General features: G+C 38.2%; 1 protein-coding gene across 5 annotated transcripts in view; it reads right to left on the reverse strand.

Moving 5' to 3' along the window:
- SLC12A6 (solute carrier family 12 member 6) overlaps nt 1-14,519 on the reverse strand; it is a 108,284-nt gene that overhangs the window by 85,876 nt on the left and 7,889 nt on the right. Inside the window, exons 1-2 of one of the 5 annotated variants that reach the window (XM_063716012.1) lie at nt 5,599-8,643; nt 2,929-3,022 (exon numbers count right to left, since the gene is read on the reverse strand). The exons of 2 other annotated variants lie outside the window; for them this stretch is intronic. Coding sequence is in view for 2 of the 3 variants with exons in the window: in XM_009249659.4 (XP_009247934.3) it covers nt 2,929-3,046 (118 nt within the window). In the remaining variant the exon portion in view is untranslated. 5 annotated transcript variants of the gene reach the window in all.

Here is a 14,519-nt window from a genome sequence, read left to right on the forward strand (position 1 = left end):
CACTTAACAGACTACAGTATAGTATAAATAAATATCATTTTTATATGCAGTGGGAAGTCAAAAATTCATGTGACGGCCGGGCGCAGTGGCTCACGCCTGTAATCCCAGCACTTTTGGAGACTGAGGCTGGCGGATCACGAAGTCAGGAGACCATCCTGGCTAACACAGTGAAACCCCATCTCTACTAAAAATATAAAAAATTAGCCAGGTGTGGTGGCATGTGCCTGTAGTCCCAGAAGGCGGAGGTTGCAGCAAGCAGAGATCACGCCACTGCACTCTAGCCTGGCGACAGAGCAAGACACCATCTCAAAAAAAAAACAAAAAACAAAAAAACACACACCAATTCATGTGACTCATTTTATTGCAGTGGTCAGGAACTGAGCCCACAATATTTCCAAAGTATACCTGTACCTTTTCAAAAAATTAGATTATCTATATTCACACTTCTATTTTATCTGAAATTCCTCATCTGTCCTGCTCAAATAAATCTCATATTTAAAAAACACATTTTAAAGGATGATTTACATTCTAAATATGTTCAATTTATACAACACTACATATTTTTCTCTCCATATAAATTCAGAAGAAAAAACAATGAAAAAGACTACTGGTTATATAACTGGCCAATGTTGGAAGTGCTTGTGAAAAAACTATGATCAATTTAAGATTTTTTTTTTTTTAACTTAGGAGAACAAGGGGATAAAACTCATTGCATGAAAAGCAACTGCTCCAAAAAATCATGTATCTTCAAAAACATTTTACTCCTAGGTTTAAAAAAACAAATAACTTTTAGATTGTTCTCACATACATTTCCCTCCTTCCTACCCTTGAATTTAACCTTATAATAAAGGCTAGTGCAATTTAGATAATATACTACCAGCAGTTGTTCACTTGCTAAGCAATAGTTCATTCAAGTAGGTATTTTCTGGGCTGCTATGGAAAATGCCAAAGTAAAAATGCTTATTAAATTCAATTTAGATTATATCTGTCACTTCTTCCTTGTTAAAAGCAATCACTATGGAAGAAAATAAAGCCTAATAATGTCACTCATTACAAAGTTGGGTACTATCAAATTTTTATGGCTTTTACAGGTAGTTGCTAACAGATTGAATGATTTTAACACTCTCTTATAATCTGAAGAAAGCAAATTTCTGCAAACATAATGGGACTAGTGAAGATGAAATAATAAAAAACAGTAGAGGTGGTGGAGAAAGCAAATTTAAAAAACAAATGAAATGAGGTACAGATGGACTTCATTTGCTGCTTATGAAATTAAAGAAGACAATAGCAAAGACAAAAGCCTAAAGGGATTAAACTGTAAGGGTGGAAAACATAAGCAAAGAAAGTGCTGCTTCAAATACACATAAGCCTTACTATCACATTTGGGATTAAGTAAAAAATAAGTAAATAAACAAATACACACAGGCCTGAGACAGAATCTAATTGAGCTGAAGTTGAGTTGTAGAGAATCACATTCAAGTTCAAAGCAGATTAAACTTGCTTTCCACTTTCCATCATCCTATTCAGCAAAATGAAAATAACCTTGGGGACAAAGAGTTTACATAAAATCTTTTTTCTGATATTCCCCTGATAAATTCTCTCACTAGAAGGAAAAAACAAAAGGAACATTTTCCTTAAAAGTTTGTATCTTCAAACAAGATTCATAAAAATTCTCGAATGGTTTTAAGAAAAAGATAACCAACCACTGTTGACACCAAGGAATTGCAATGTGTTACATGCTATAAAGGAAAAGTGAGAATCACAGAATCACGGGATTAAAATAACTTTGAGGCCAGACGCAGTGGCTCACACCTGTAATCCCAGCACTTTGGGAGGCAGAAGCGGGGGATTGCTTGAGGTCAGGAGTTTGAGATCAGCCTGGCCAAAAAGGTGAAACCTTGTCTCTACTAAAAATACAAAAATTAGCCGGGCGTGGTGGCAGGCACCTGTAATCCCAGCTACTCGGGAGGCTGAGGCAAAAGAATCTCTTGAACTCGAGAGGCGGAGGTTGCAGTAAGCCGAGATCACCCCACTGCATTCCAGCCTGGGTGACAGAGAAGGACTCCATCTCCAAAAACATAAATAAAATAAAATAAAAGTAATTTTGAGAGCTTATTCCCTTATTCTTAATTCATATAACTAAAGAAGCTGCTCACAATTTACAGACTTGAAAAATAAGGGGCTTCAAATCACAACTATATTTAATACTATAATATTAACAAAGATTTAATTGCTTGTTTAAAAATTCAAAACCACAATTCCTCTAGCAAGTGTGAACTGTTACCATTTAAAGAAAATAATACGGATAATCACATTCATCAAATATTTTTTTAACCTGATGCTATGCTAGTCACCACAGCGACCATCTATTGTACTTTTGTTCTGCCATTAAAAAATTCTTAGACCATTCACTATTGAATTACTGTTTAAGCTGGTAAACCGAGGTAAAATACTGAATAACCTGAGAAATCACAAGTACAGTCAAAGTCCATGGTACAAAACTACTGAACCATGCTCCCTCTTTATATAATATTATGTAAACTGCTAAGTTTAAATGTCATCCACTCGTTGGGTTTAAAGTCTTTTCCAGATATAATCTAAACTGTGAGGAAAAAGTGAATTCTAAATTCCACATAAATTGACTTCTGTGCCTTTCTTTTTGCTTGAAAACTCTTCAAACATTGCCACTGATTCAGTTTCACCTGTTGGTAATGAACACAGAACACATTGTGGGGAAAAACAAACCAGTGTGTGAGAAAAGTAAAAGAAGTTATCAGATATACAGGGGAGTGAAATAAGTAACTGAAAAACACCTCAACCACAACACTTTTCTCTGTCCTAAAGAAGGCATTTTGAATTTTGATATCCTAGTTACCTCCTTCATGAAAAATTTTATAGGTTCCAAAAGCTCCCAATTTGCGTACTCACCTGGTTCATCTGAATCCTGAATCCGGGCTTTTATGTCTGCTAAACTAGGCTCTTGAGAGATCGAAGCCGCTGCCCCCTCCTCTGGGTCCTCTACCTTAGTCACAGTAAAATGTGGCATTGTTATAGTTAGATAATACTTTGCTCTTTCTGTATTAAAACTTCCTTCCAGTTAGTTTTCCCTGCCTACCTCTTCCTTGCTGTCCTTTCAGACTGTGATCCCTGCCTACAGGAGACAGTGGCTGGGATTCGGGAAGTACTTTAAGCTCACGTGACCTACGGCCCTGAGGGAGTGGGGCGCTTGAAGACACGCCTTCCACAGTGTTTATCATTCACTTAAAAGGATTAAGCACTCCACCCTTGCTTATTGTTATTAACCTGAAGAACCCCAAGAACAGTTTAGCCTGCTTTCCCAAAGCTGCCAAAACCTGGAGACTGGACAGAATTCACAGAGAACTACTGTCCACCGCTTGCTCCTCTATTTCCTTCACTGAAGTTGTCATTCTTATCTGTATGTCATGATCTCAACCTCTGCCCTCATATTTCACACAAGAAAGATTAGGGAACAGTTCACTTTTTTTTTTTTTTTTTTTTTTGTTGAGATAGGGTCTCGCCCTGTTGCCCAGCCTGGAGTGCAGTGGTGCGATCTCAGCTCACTGCAACCTCCGCCTCCCGGGTTCAAGCGATTCTCCTGCCTCAGCCTCAGGAGTAGCTGGGACTACAGACATGCGCCACCACGCCCAGCTAATTTTTTTTTTTTTTGTATTTTTAGTAGAGACGGGGTCTCACCATGTTGGTCAGGCTGGTCTCAAACTCCTGACCTCAGATGATCTGCCCACCTCGGCCTCCCACAGTGCTGGGATTAACAGGCGTGAGCCACCGCACCCGGCCGGGAACGGTTCATCTTTATACTGTCCTCTTTAAAGACTGACTGGCACTATATCAACTTAAAATATGAAAGATACGGCTGTGCGCGGTGGCTCACACCTGTAATCCTAACACTTTGGGAGGCCAAGGTGGGCGGGTCACCCGAGGTCAGGAGTTCAAGACCAGCCTGGCCAACAGCCTGGCCAACAAGTTTCCCCATGGCCAACATGGGGAAACCCTATCTCTACTAAAAATACAAAAATTAGCCGGGCATGGTGGCTCATGCCTGCAGTCCCAGCTGCTCAGGAGGCTGAGACAGGAGAATCCCTTGAATCCAGGAGGCGGAGATTGCAGTGAGCCGAGATTGCGCCACTGTACTCCAGCCTGGGCAACAGAGCGAGACTCTGTCTTAAAAAAAAAAAAAAGAAAAGAAAAAAAAATATATATGTTTAAAGAGTTCAGAACTTTCGTATTGTACAGAGTGGTTGTTTCAAAGAAAAAAAAAGTCCCAGAAAATCCCTTTAAGTGGTGTACAGTTCCTTTAGCATACCCTTAAAATAACATACTTAATTCTTGATATATTTTATCAGACAACTGTATCAAGTTCTCAGTTGACGACTTTAGAGTATGAGGTTCTACCTCTGTACTTAGCAGGGGAGTTCAGTAAATTGAGCCCTGTGTAATGTCCATATTGATGATGTAGTATAAGGCCTCTGTTACTGGGAACGCCTTCCGTCTGACAAGTAAGGTTGTGCTAAATTTAACTGAAGCAATGATGCTTTGAATTCTTATTCATTCAGTTATATACCACTTCTTGCAGCACTATTCACAACAGCCAAAATATGGAATCAACTTAAGTGCCCATCAACACATGAGTATATAAAGAAAATGTGAAATATATATACAATGGAATACCATTCAGCCGTAAAAATGAAATCATGTCATTTGCGGCAACACGGATGGAACTGGAAGTCATTATGTTAAGTGAAATAAGCCAAGCATAGAGAGACAAATATCACATTTTCATTCATACGTAGGAGATAAAAATGTGGATCTCATGAATATAGAAAGTAGAATGGTTGTTACCAGAGACCAGGAAGGGTAGGGGGGGAAGGATTAAAGAGAAAAAAAAGAAGGTAAATATAAAAGTACAATCACGTTGATAATTGATTTATGCTAGCAAGAACACTGGCCTTGTTTTGGAATAAACGATTTTTTTTTTTTTTTAAAAAAAGGAAAAGCTAGGCTGGGCGAGGTGGCTCACGCCTGTAATCCCAGCACTTTGGGAGGCCGAGGCAGGTGGATCAAGAAGTCAGGAGATCGAGACGATCCTGGCTAACACAGTGAAACCCCGTCTCTACTAAAAATACAAAAATCTTAGCCGGGCGTGGTGGCGGACGCCTGTAGTTCCAGCTACTGAGGAGGCTGAGACAGGACAATGGCATGAACCTGGAAGGTGGAGCTTGCAGTGAGCCGAGATCACGTCACTGTACTTCAGCCTGGGCAACACAGCGAGACTCATCTCAAAAAAAATAAATAAAATAAAATAAAGGAAAAGAAAACCCTACAAATATATACCACTTCTAAAAGAGAAGGAAAGCAATAAAGACCTAGTTTGTACGCTGCATTGCACTAGAAACTTTACATCACGATCTCATTTAATCAGCACAAAAACAGAAACATTAGACTAAGAAACTTGCCCAAAGTCACCATTGTAAGTGGTGAAACTCAACTTTAAAACCTCTAATGCCCTGAGGTAGGCAACATAGAGTATGTTTCAAAGAAAGAAAACTCGTATACACTCACCTAAATTTTATTTCATTGGTTCTTAATAGCACTGGTTTGGCTGCACAGGTTCTCTCCTACGGTGAACTATATATAAAAGTGCAGGGGCATAGAAAATTGAAGGCAAAGTTAAAGTAGTACAGAAAAAGCTGAGAGAAAACTAGTAAAGCTGAGGTGTGTGATGTGCATGGAGAGTGATTAAAGAAGGTGGGATGTGAGAAATAGCTATTTAAAGTACAATACACTATCACAATCAGGTATCACTACACTCACCAAGATGGCTAAAATTCATAAGACCAAAAACACCAAATTTGGCAAGACTGTGGAACAAAAAGAACTTTTATACACTGTTGTTGGGGGTATAAATTAGTACAACCACTATGGAAAAGGGTCTCACACTTTCCCCTATAATCTGGCAATTCCACTCATAGGTATTTACCCTTAAAAATGAAAATATATTCCCACAAAAGGACTTGTACAAAAATGTTCACAACAGTTTATTCATAATATCCAAAAACTGGAAACATCTTAGGTATACATTCACAAGAGAATGGATAAAGTGTGATATAGTCATACAAACGATTACTATTCAGCAATAAAAAGGAATAAACTATTGATATATTCAACATGGATGAATCCCAAAAACATTATGGCTAGGTGAAAGATGCTTCAAACAGAAGAGTACATAATATGTGAATCCACTTTTATAAGGTTTTAGAACAGACAAAACTAACCTATGATGCAGAAAAAGCAGGATAATGGCTGGATCTGGAAGAATGGAAATACAGATTAACTGGGACTAGGCCTGAAAGAACTTCCTCGAATGATGGTAATATTCTACATCTTGATGGGGTTTAGGATTCCACAGGTGCATGCATTGGTCAAAACTCTGCCAATGTTCACTTAAAACTCGTGCCTTTGCCGGGCGTGGTGGCTCACACCTATAATCCCAGCACTTTGGGAAGCCGAGGTGGACGGATCACCCGAGGTCAGTTCGAGACCAGCCTGACCAACATGGAGAAATGTTGTCTCTACTAGAAATATGAATTAGCTGGGCGTGGTAATGCATGCCTGTAATCCCAGCCACTGGGGAGGCTAAGGCAGGAGAAGCACTTGAACCCCGGAGGCAGAGGTTGCGGTAAGCTGGGATCATTCCACTCCAGCCTGGGCAACAAGAGTGAAACTCTGTCTTGAAAAAAAAACAAAAACAAAAACTCGTGCCTTCACTGTATGAAAAGTCTACCTCGAAAGAAAAAAAGCTGCAGTTACTGAATTCTAATTCATAATTATATGAATTCTAATTTATAATTCATAATAATGCATTGTGAAGTATTTGTGGGAGGTGAACTGATTCTGCAATTTACCTTAAAATACATACAATAGGATAGTTGGACACATATGTAAAAAGACAAGTATAATAAAATGTTAATGATAGAATCTAGGTGGTGGGTGTATGGGTGTTCACGATGAAAGTCTTTCAACTTCCTGTATGCTTGAAAATTTTCATAATAGGCTGGGCGTGGTGGCTTACACCTGTAATCCCAGCTCTTTGGGAAGCCAAGGCGGGCGGATCACTTGAGGTCAGGAGTTTGAGACCAGCCCGGCCAACATTGTGAAACCCCGTCTCCACTAAAAACACAAAAATTAGCCGGGGGTGATGGTGGGTGCCTGTAACCCCAGCTACTCGGGAGGCTGAGGCAGGAGAATCGCTTGAATCCGGGTGGGTGGAAGTTGCAGTGAGCTGAGATTGCATCACTGCACTCCAGCCTGGGCGACAGAGTGAAACTCTGTCTCAAAAAAAAAAAAAGGAAAGAAAGAAAAAAATAAAATAAAATTTTCATAATAAAATGTTGAAAAAATACAATGGACACCATTATGAAAATGAATAGGCAAGTCACAGACTGGGAGAAAATATTCACAAAACATATACTTGACAAAGGAGATCTGTATCTAGAAGACATAAAAATTCCCTACGTCTCAATAATATGAAGACAAATAAAATGGGCAAAAGATTTAAACAACTGACAAAGGAAGATATGCAAACCACTAAAACCGCTGAAAAAGTGCTCATCCCTGGCCATCAGGGAAATGAAAATTAAAATCACAATTTAAAATAAGGGTCCCCAACCCCTGGGCCATGGACTGGTACTGGTCCCTGGCCTGTTAGAAACGGGGCTGCACAGCAGGAGGTGAGAGGCAGGCAAGCATTACCGCCTGAGCGCCGCCTCCTGTCGGATCAGCAGCAGCATTAGATTCTCATAGGAGCGCCAACCCTATTGTGAACAGCAATTCCGAGGGATCTAAACTATGTGCTCCTTATGAGAATCTAATGCCTGATAATCTGAGGTGGAACAGTTTCATGCCAACACCATGCCTGTCCCCGACCTTAGTCTGTGGAAAAATTGTCTTCCATAAAACCAGCTTCTGGTGCCAAAAAGGTTGGGGACAGCTGATTTAAAAGACTGTTGGCATCCAGGCATGGCGGCTCAGGCCTGTAATCCCAGCACTTTTGGGGGCCAAAGTGGAAGGACTGCTTGAGCTCAGGAGTTTGAGACTAGCCTGGGCAACATGGCGAAACCCTTTCTCTACCAAAATTCAGAAAAATTTAGCCAGGTTTGCTACTGCACTCCTGTAGTCCCAGCTGAGACAGGAGGATTGCTTGAGCCTGGGAGGTTGAGGCTGCAGTGAGCCCTAACTGTGCCACTGCACGCCAGCCTAGGTGACAGAGTGAGATCTTGTCTCAAAAAAGAAAAAAAAAAAAAGAGACTTTTGGTAAAGATGTAGCACAAACATTGGTGGGGAGTGTAAAATGGCACAATCATTTCGGAAAAAGTTCCAGTAGTTTTTTTATACATCAAAAACATATGCCTACCCTAAGACCCAGCAATTCTTGTTCTCAGTATTTTTACCCAAGAGAAATAAAAGCGTAAGTCCACAAAAAATTCAAACAAATATATATATAACAGCTTTATTCATAACAACCCAAGCAGGAAACAGCCCAGGTATCCATCAATAAAATAATCAACCTGCAGTATATGGCATACGATGAATTATTATTCAATGATAAACAAGAATCATAGAAGTATGAAATATTTACATTTGTATACTTTAAAGAAATTATGGTATTTTTAAGTAATAAGATATAAAGGTCAGGCCAGGGCAAAAGGGGCATTTATAATGGCATTACTCCCATAGTGCTTTATATATTAGGTCAAATCTTATACATATTATATTTATGTTATTAATTAGTTTCAGTAAAACACATTATTTGTGACTATATTATACCTGCTAAAAATAGTTAGCATGCCCATTCTTCAGAGGAATGGGTCTATTTTGGGGTAGTATTTTGACACTGCAACTTAGTATGTTACACTAGCATAGCTCAGAACTCATAATAACCACTGTTTTGTTTTATTAAACCCATTTATTCAAAAAAAAATTTTAAGTTAGATTTAGTGAAAAGATTGAAACAATTAAGGGAAAGTCAGTGGGAAATTATTTTCAATATAAGGATTCTCTATCAGAGGGCTACCAGTAGGGAAACAGCACTCTATATCCCACACTCTGCACCCTCTCGAGTGTGGTATCATTTAGAAGGTTAGGCGAACATGAAAGGATGTGAACCACTGTTTTAGAACACTGCTTTGCAAATTATCTCTGGTAAAGAACTTTTTTTTCTTTGAATTTCCAATTCATTATGGGCCAATAATTTTGTTAAAAAATAGTAAAAATGAATTACTAGAAAAATAAAATAAATATATATCAAATATAAGCCCCAATTTGTTATTATTAGATTTGACAGACATAAATTTGTTCTATCAAACTGCTATGCAAGTTTCTAAAAACTCAATTTCTGAACTTATCTCCTCACAAATAATAAACAACTCATGGGCCAGCACTGTCTCGTACTACACTCTGAATAGTTCTGTGTTAGAAAATGCTATAAACATCTTACAGGAGAATGAGCTGTTCACCACTTACATTTAGGGCTACTACTATAGCTGGAGCCTGAAAGGTACAGTCTCATTCTTAAGTAGAAGATGTATACACATTTTCCTTATTTATCATATTCAGCAAACCCTCTTATCCCTGTGCAACTGAGACAGGAAATATTAGTGAAAAATACAAAAATGATCACAAATTCTAAATTTTGCCTTACTATGTATAAAATTATTAAAAGAATTGAATGAATCAATTACTTTGGTAAAGACCAACTATCATGGGATGGTAAGGACTTACAGCTTAAGTCTTTTAAATCTTGACTTGAAACTGTCTATGAAAATGGATTTTTATGAAATGTTATCAGTGGTGAATATATAATGAATTTGGGGGCTAAAACTAAAAATAGAAGAATGAAATGTCATACATCAGAAATGAAACGCTGAGTAACTGAATGTCTGTGTTCATAGCTGCCAGTGCTACCTCTCTGGCTGGTGATTTATATGTTTATAAATATATAAAAGACATTTTCTGGTGGATTCATCATATTGTAGAATAAGAAAGGCAAAGAGTTCTCCAAGTTAAAGCCTCAGGAAAATCTCATGCTTTAACTGAGGCTGAAAGGATCATGCATTTACTCAATAATATTTGAGTGCCCACTAAGTGCCAAGAAATAGGAATGAAATGGAGAGCAAGACACTGTTCCTGCCCAAGGAGCTCACAGTCTTATTATCCAAACTAACTATAGACTCAAAGGCAATACAAAACTAGGATTATACGTCCAATGCACTATAATTAAAGAATGAACCTTGAGAACACAACACACCACCACCTGCCCAGCTACTTTTTCAACTTCCTAAAAGTTGTGTCTTCACTAGAGGAAAGAATAGAGTAGGATAGTTGATGGCTAGCTAATTTGATAGCTACTTCAGCCATTTCGGCCGCTGATCCAAATACTAAAGCAGGCATTATCAAATGCCTCTGAGTCCTCAGTTGCCACTGTTGCCTCTTTCAGCATATCACAACTCTTTATAAAAGGTTGCCACCTTTTTCCTTAGTCTAATGTCAATATAGCCCAGGTACGATAGATAGGACCTGAGAATCCCAACCAAAGAGGGTAGCACTGGCAGCTATGAAGACATTCAGTTACTCAGGGTTTCATTTCTGATCTAAGATATTTTATTCTTCCATTATGAAATGCTTGCTAGATTAAAAATGGGCTCCTAGTCAACACAAAAAAAGTGTATAGAAAATAAACCTGACATTAAGCAACATATTGTTAAAACTAAGGACATATTTCTAAAAATGTGAGGAAATGAAAATGAAAACACAATCCAAAACAAAATTTTTTAGATCTACAGAGACTTGAGTCAAAATCTTCATTAGCTTTAGGACAGAATGATTAATGTAACTAAATCAGTAACTGTTGGTGTAACTCAGCACTACTACACTGTTCTAGGCACATAATTTGTGTAAAAGACAATGAAATACGTATCCTTATGCCAGATTTCTTTTTACGAACATAGAATCTAAGTTATTCAGAGAATATGTCATTTTATTACTTTTTTTTTTTTTGATACAGGGTCTTGCTCTGTCATTCAGGCTGGAGTGCAGTGGCATGATCATGGCTCATTATAGCCTTTACCTCTCGGACTCAAGCAATCCTTCCATCTCAGCCTCCCAAGTAGCTGGGACTACAGGTGCACACCACCACACCTGGCTGCTTTTTTTTTTTTTTTTTTGTAGAGACGAGGTTTCACTATGTTGCCCAGGCTAGCAATTATGTCTTAATAAATGTTTCAATAGGGCCAACTATTATTAGCATACCAGAGAAAATGCAGTGTAATGACAAAAATGCTGGTCTTGGAATTATATGTGCCTAGGTTCAATCATTATTCTTCAGTTTATTATTTGTATGACCTTGGGCAAGTTACTTAACCTTATCAACCTCAGGTTTCTCCTGGATAAGAAAAATTTCATCTTAGTGCAGAATAAAATGACTTTTTAAAAAATGAAAAAATACCAAAACTGATCATTTTTCAGAAAGGGGAAAGAACTGACCTCATCTAATAGGGAAGAATATTTTTCTATTCCTATGAATTCTTAAAATTTCATTTGAAATGTAGCATGCTGCTGAACCAGAAAAAAACAAATAAACCAAACATAATCTTTTGTATGCATCTTAGGATGTAAATTAGCCAGCTGTGAAAAAGGCTGTTAAAAAAACAAACAAACAAACAACTTTAGCTGGGCACAGTGGCTCACGCCTGTAATCCCAGCACTTTGGGAGGCCGAGGTGGGCAGATCATGAGGTCAAGAGTTCGAGACCTAAACATGATAAAACCCTGTCTCTACTAAAAACACAAAAATTAACTGGGCGTGGTGGCATGTGCCTGTAATCCCAGCTACTCAGGAGGCTGAGGCAGGAGAACTGCTTGAACCTGGGAGGCGGAGGCTGCAGTGAGCCGAGATTGTACCACTGCACTACAGCCTGAGAAACAGAGCGAGACTCTGTCTTAAAAAAAAAAAAAATTAAATATGGTAAATGCAAATGCTCTCAAAATAGAATAAAAGTAAATTTTGGTTAGATTCAATTTCTCACAGCTCCTCAACGTGAAAACGTGCATGTGTACATAAGAGTTTTTAACTTATTAGTGTTCTCTCTTCTTTTTTTAAACTAGCAATATGAAAAATAAATAGCTTTACCCCAAAGTAAATGTAGATCTGTCTGGTAAAATAAGAGAAATTCAGGTGCTACTTTGCCAAAAATTAAAGTTATTTACCAAATGGTTATGACTATAAACAGATGAATGTCATCAATTGAGTTTTTTGCTCAAGGCCACGACAAATATAACGAGGATTAGCAATGCCGTAATAAAACTACAAACAAAAAGCTGCCACTGGTTAATTTAGCTAGAAAACTGGAGACTGAAACCCAGCTCTGAGCTAAGATAACAGGAAATTTTAAAAAGAAAAAAAAAAAAGACTAAAATTAGAATTAAGACCTGTCATTTCCTAACAATGTGGCTTTTGTTTTCTATTTCTACAGTTTTCAACTACAAAAACTGAAATTTTAAGAAGAAAAAAACTTCAGCCCTTACATTTTTTTCAGTTAAGACATCCAAAGGTAACTTCAAAATTTCAGGTTTTGCAAAGCCCCTCAGACTGACTTATTTACAATATTGACTTGATTCTGAAATCTTGTTAAGTATAAATTCCACTTTAACAGTAGCTTAATAATTCTTCAAAAGTAAAATGCACCTGAATATCAGAAATGTTAAAACATGGTAATGTACACACCTTAGAGCTGAGCAAATATGGTGATAGCGTTTCCTACTAATCAGGTATTGAACTTCTACCATTAAGGCAAGGCGCTGTATGCATGTGTATATGCTGTATGTTCTGCAGTTTTGTGCTTGTACCTTCAAATGTAATTGTTGAGATTCTTAAAAGTATACCAGGGCCGGGTGCGGTGGGTCACACCTGTAATCCTAGCACTTTGGGAGGCCGAGGTGGGTAGATCGCTTGAGCCCAAGAGTTCGAGACCAACCTGAGCAACGTGGCAAAACCCCATCTCTACCAAAAGCCAATACAAAAGTTAGCTGGGCGTGGTGGTGCATGCCTGTAGTCCCAGCTACTCGGGAGGCTGAGGTGGGAAGATCGCTTGAGCCCAGGAGTTCAAGACTGCAGTGTATTACAATTGTGCCTCTGAATAGCCACTGCCTACCCAAGTCCAGCCTGGGTAACAGAGCTAGACCCTGTCTCAAAAAATAAAAAAATATATACACTGAAGCACTAATTACAGGGTTTTAACAAGGAATAGCTTCTTGTTTTTCCATATACTTGTAAAACTTATAAAACTTCATTAAAAGAATACATTGTTTTAACATTCACAAAATTGAAATGCTCACATAATTCCTACACTATAGCTCTCCAAACTTTCATACCTACTCCTCAGAAACACACATCACCAAAAACTTAAACTCCTGTAACTTCATTATTCTGAAACAACAAGCTCACCAGCTACAGCTGTGTAGACAGTGCACAAGGGCATTAAGCCAGAAGGGCAAGGGGAAGGGGGTTGAAATCCAGCTTGCCCTTTTCCAGTGAAGTCATGATGGCGCAGGGCACAAAGGGGTGCCTTTTTAGAATTTGCACAAAGTTCTTAGTAGTCCAGAAGTATATGTTAGACACGAAGGGCAAAAGCAGCAGCAGCCATAATTCAAAAGCTTACAGCATTATAAGTTGCCTTAAATGTCAGCATTAGAAACATTCCCTTTCTTCTAACAGCTTTAAAATGGGAAAGCATGACTTTCATAAGGTTCCCAGGTTTGCAGGAGTACCTTCTTTCATTTCCTTCCATTCCAGTAAAGGTATGAGAATCTGGAATCTAGACACATGCCACTGAGAAGAAAAGAATTTGGGCTCATGATGGAAAGACTTAGTGAGGACACAGAAGAGACCACCGAAGATCAAAGACAAGAAGTTGAGGTAATCACTGTATCAATCACTGATATTTAATCAAATATCTACAGCATTCTAGGACACACTCAAAAGAAAATCCTTTAATTGTAATTTAACCTTTTTAAAAATTGGCCAGGCATGGTGGCTCATGCCTGCAATCCTAGCACTTTGAGAGACCCAAGTGGGAGGATCACTTGAGCTCAGGAGTTCCCAGCCATCTTCAAAGATAAAAGCTAAGAAATAGTAAAATGTACCTTCTACTCTACTTCAACAAATTATAAACATTTGCTAATCCTGTTTTGTCTATCTCTCCCCAACTTTTTTGGGGAGGATTGGGGAGGAAGGAGCTGGAGTACATTTCATTTAACCTGTAAATACTTCAATATATACCTTTATACATAACAGCTTCACGTTACCACAATGTCATAAACATCTATAAGAAAATTAACAATTCCTTAATATTAATACCATGTACATGTTCAAATTTCCCCCACTTGTCTCAAAAGTATCTTTTTTCAATTGTTTGATGCACATCAGAA

The sequence above is a fragment of the Pongo abelii genome, chromosome 16 (assembly GCF_028885655.2).
Source record: "Pongo abelii isolate AG06213 chromosome 16, NHGRI_mPonAbe1-v2.0_pri, whole genome shotgun sequence".
Lineage (NCBI taxonomy): Eukaryota > Metazoa > Chordata > Mammalia > Primates > Hominidae > Pongo > Pongo abelii.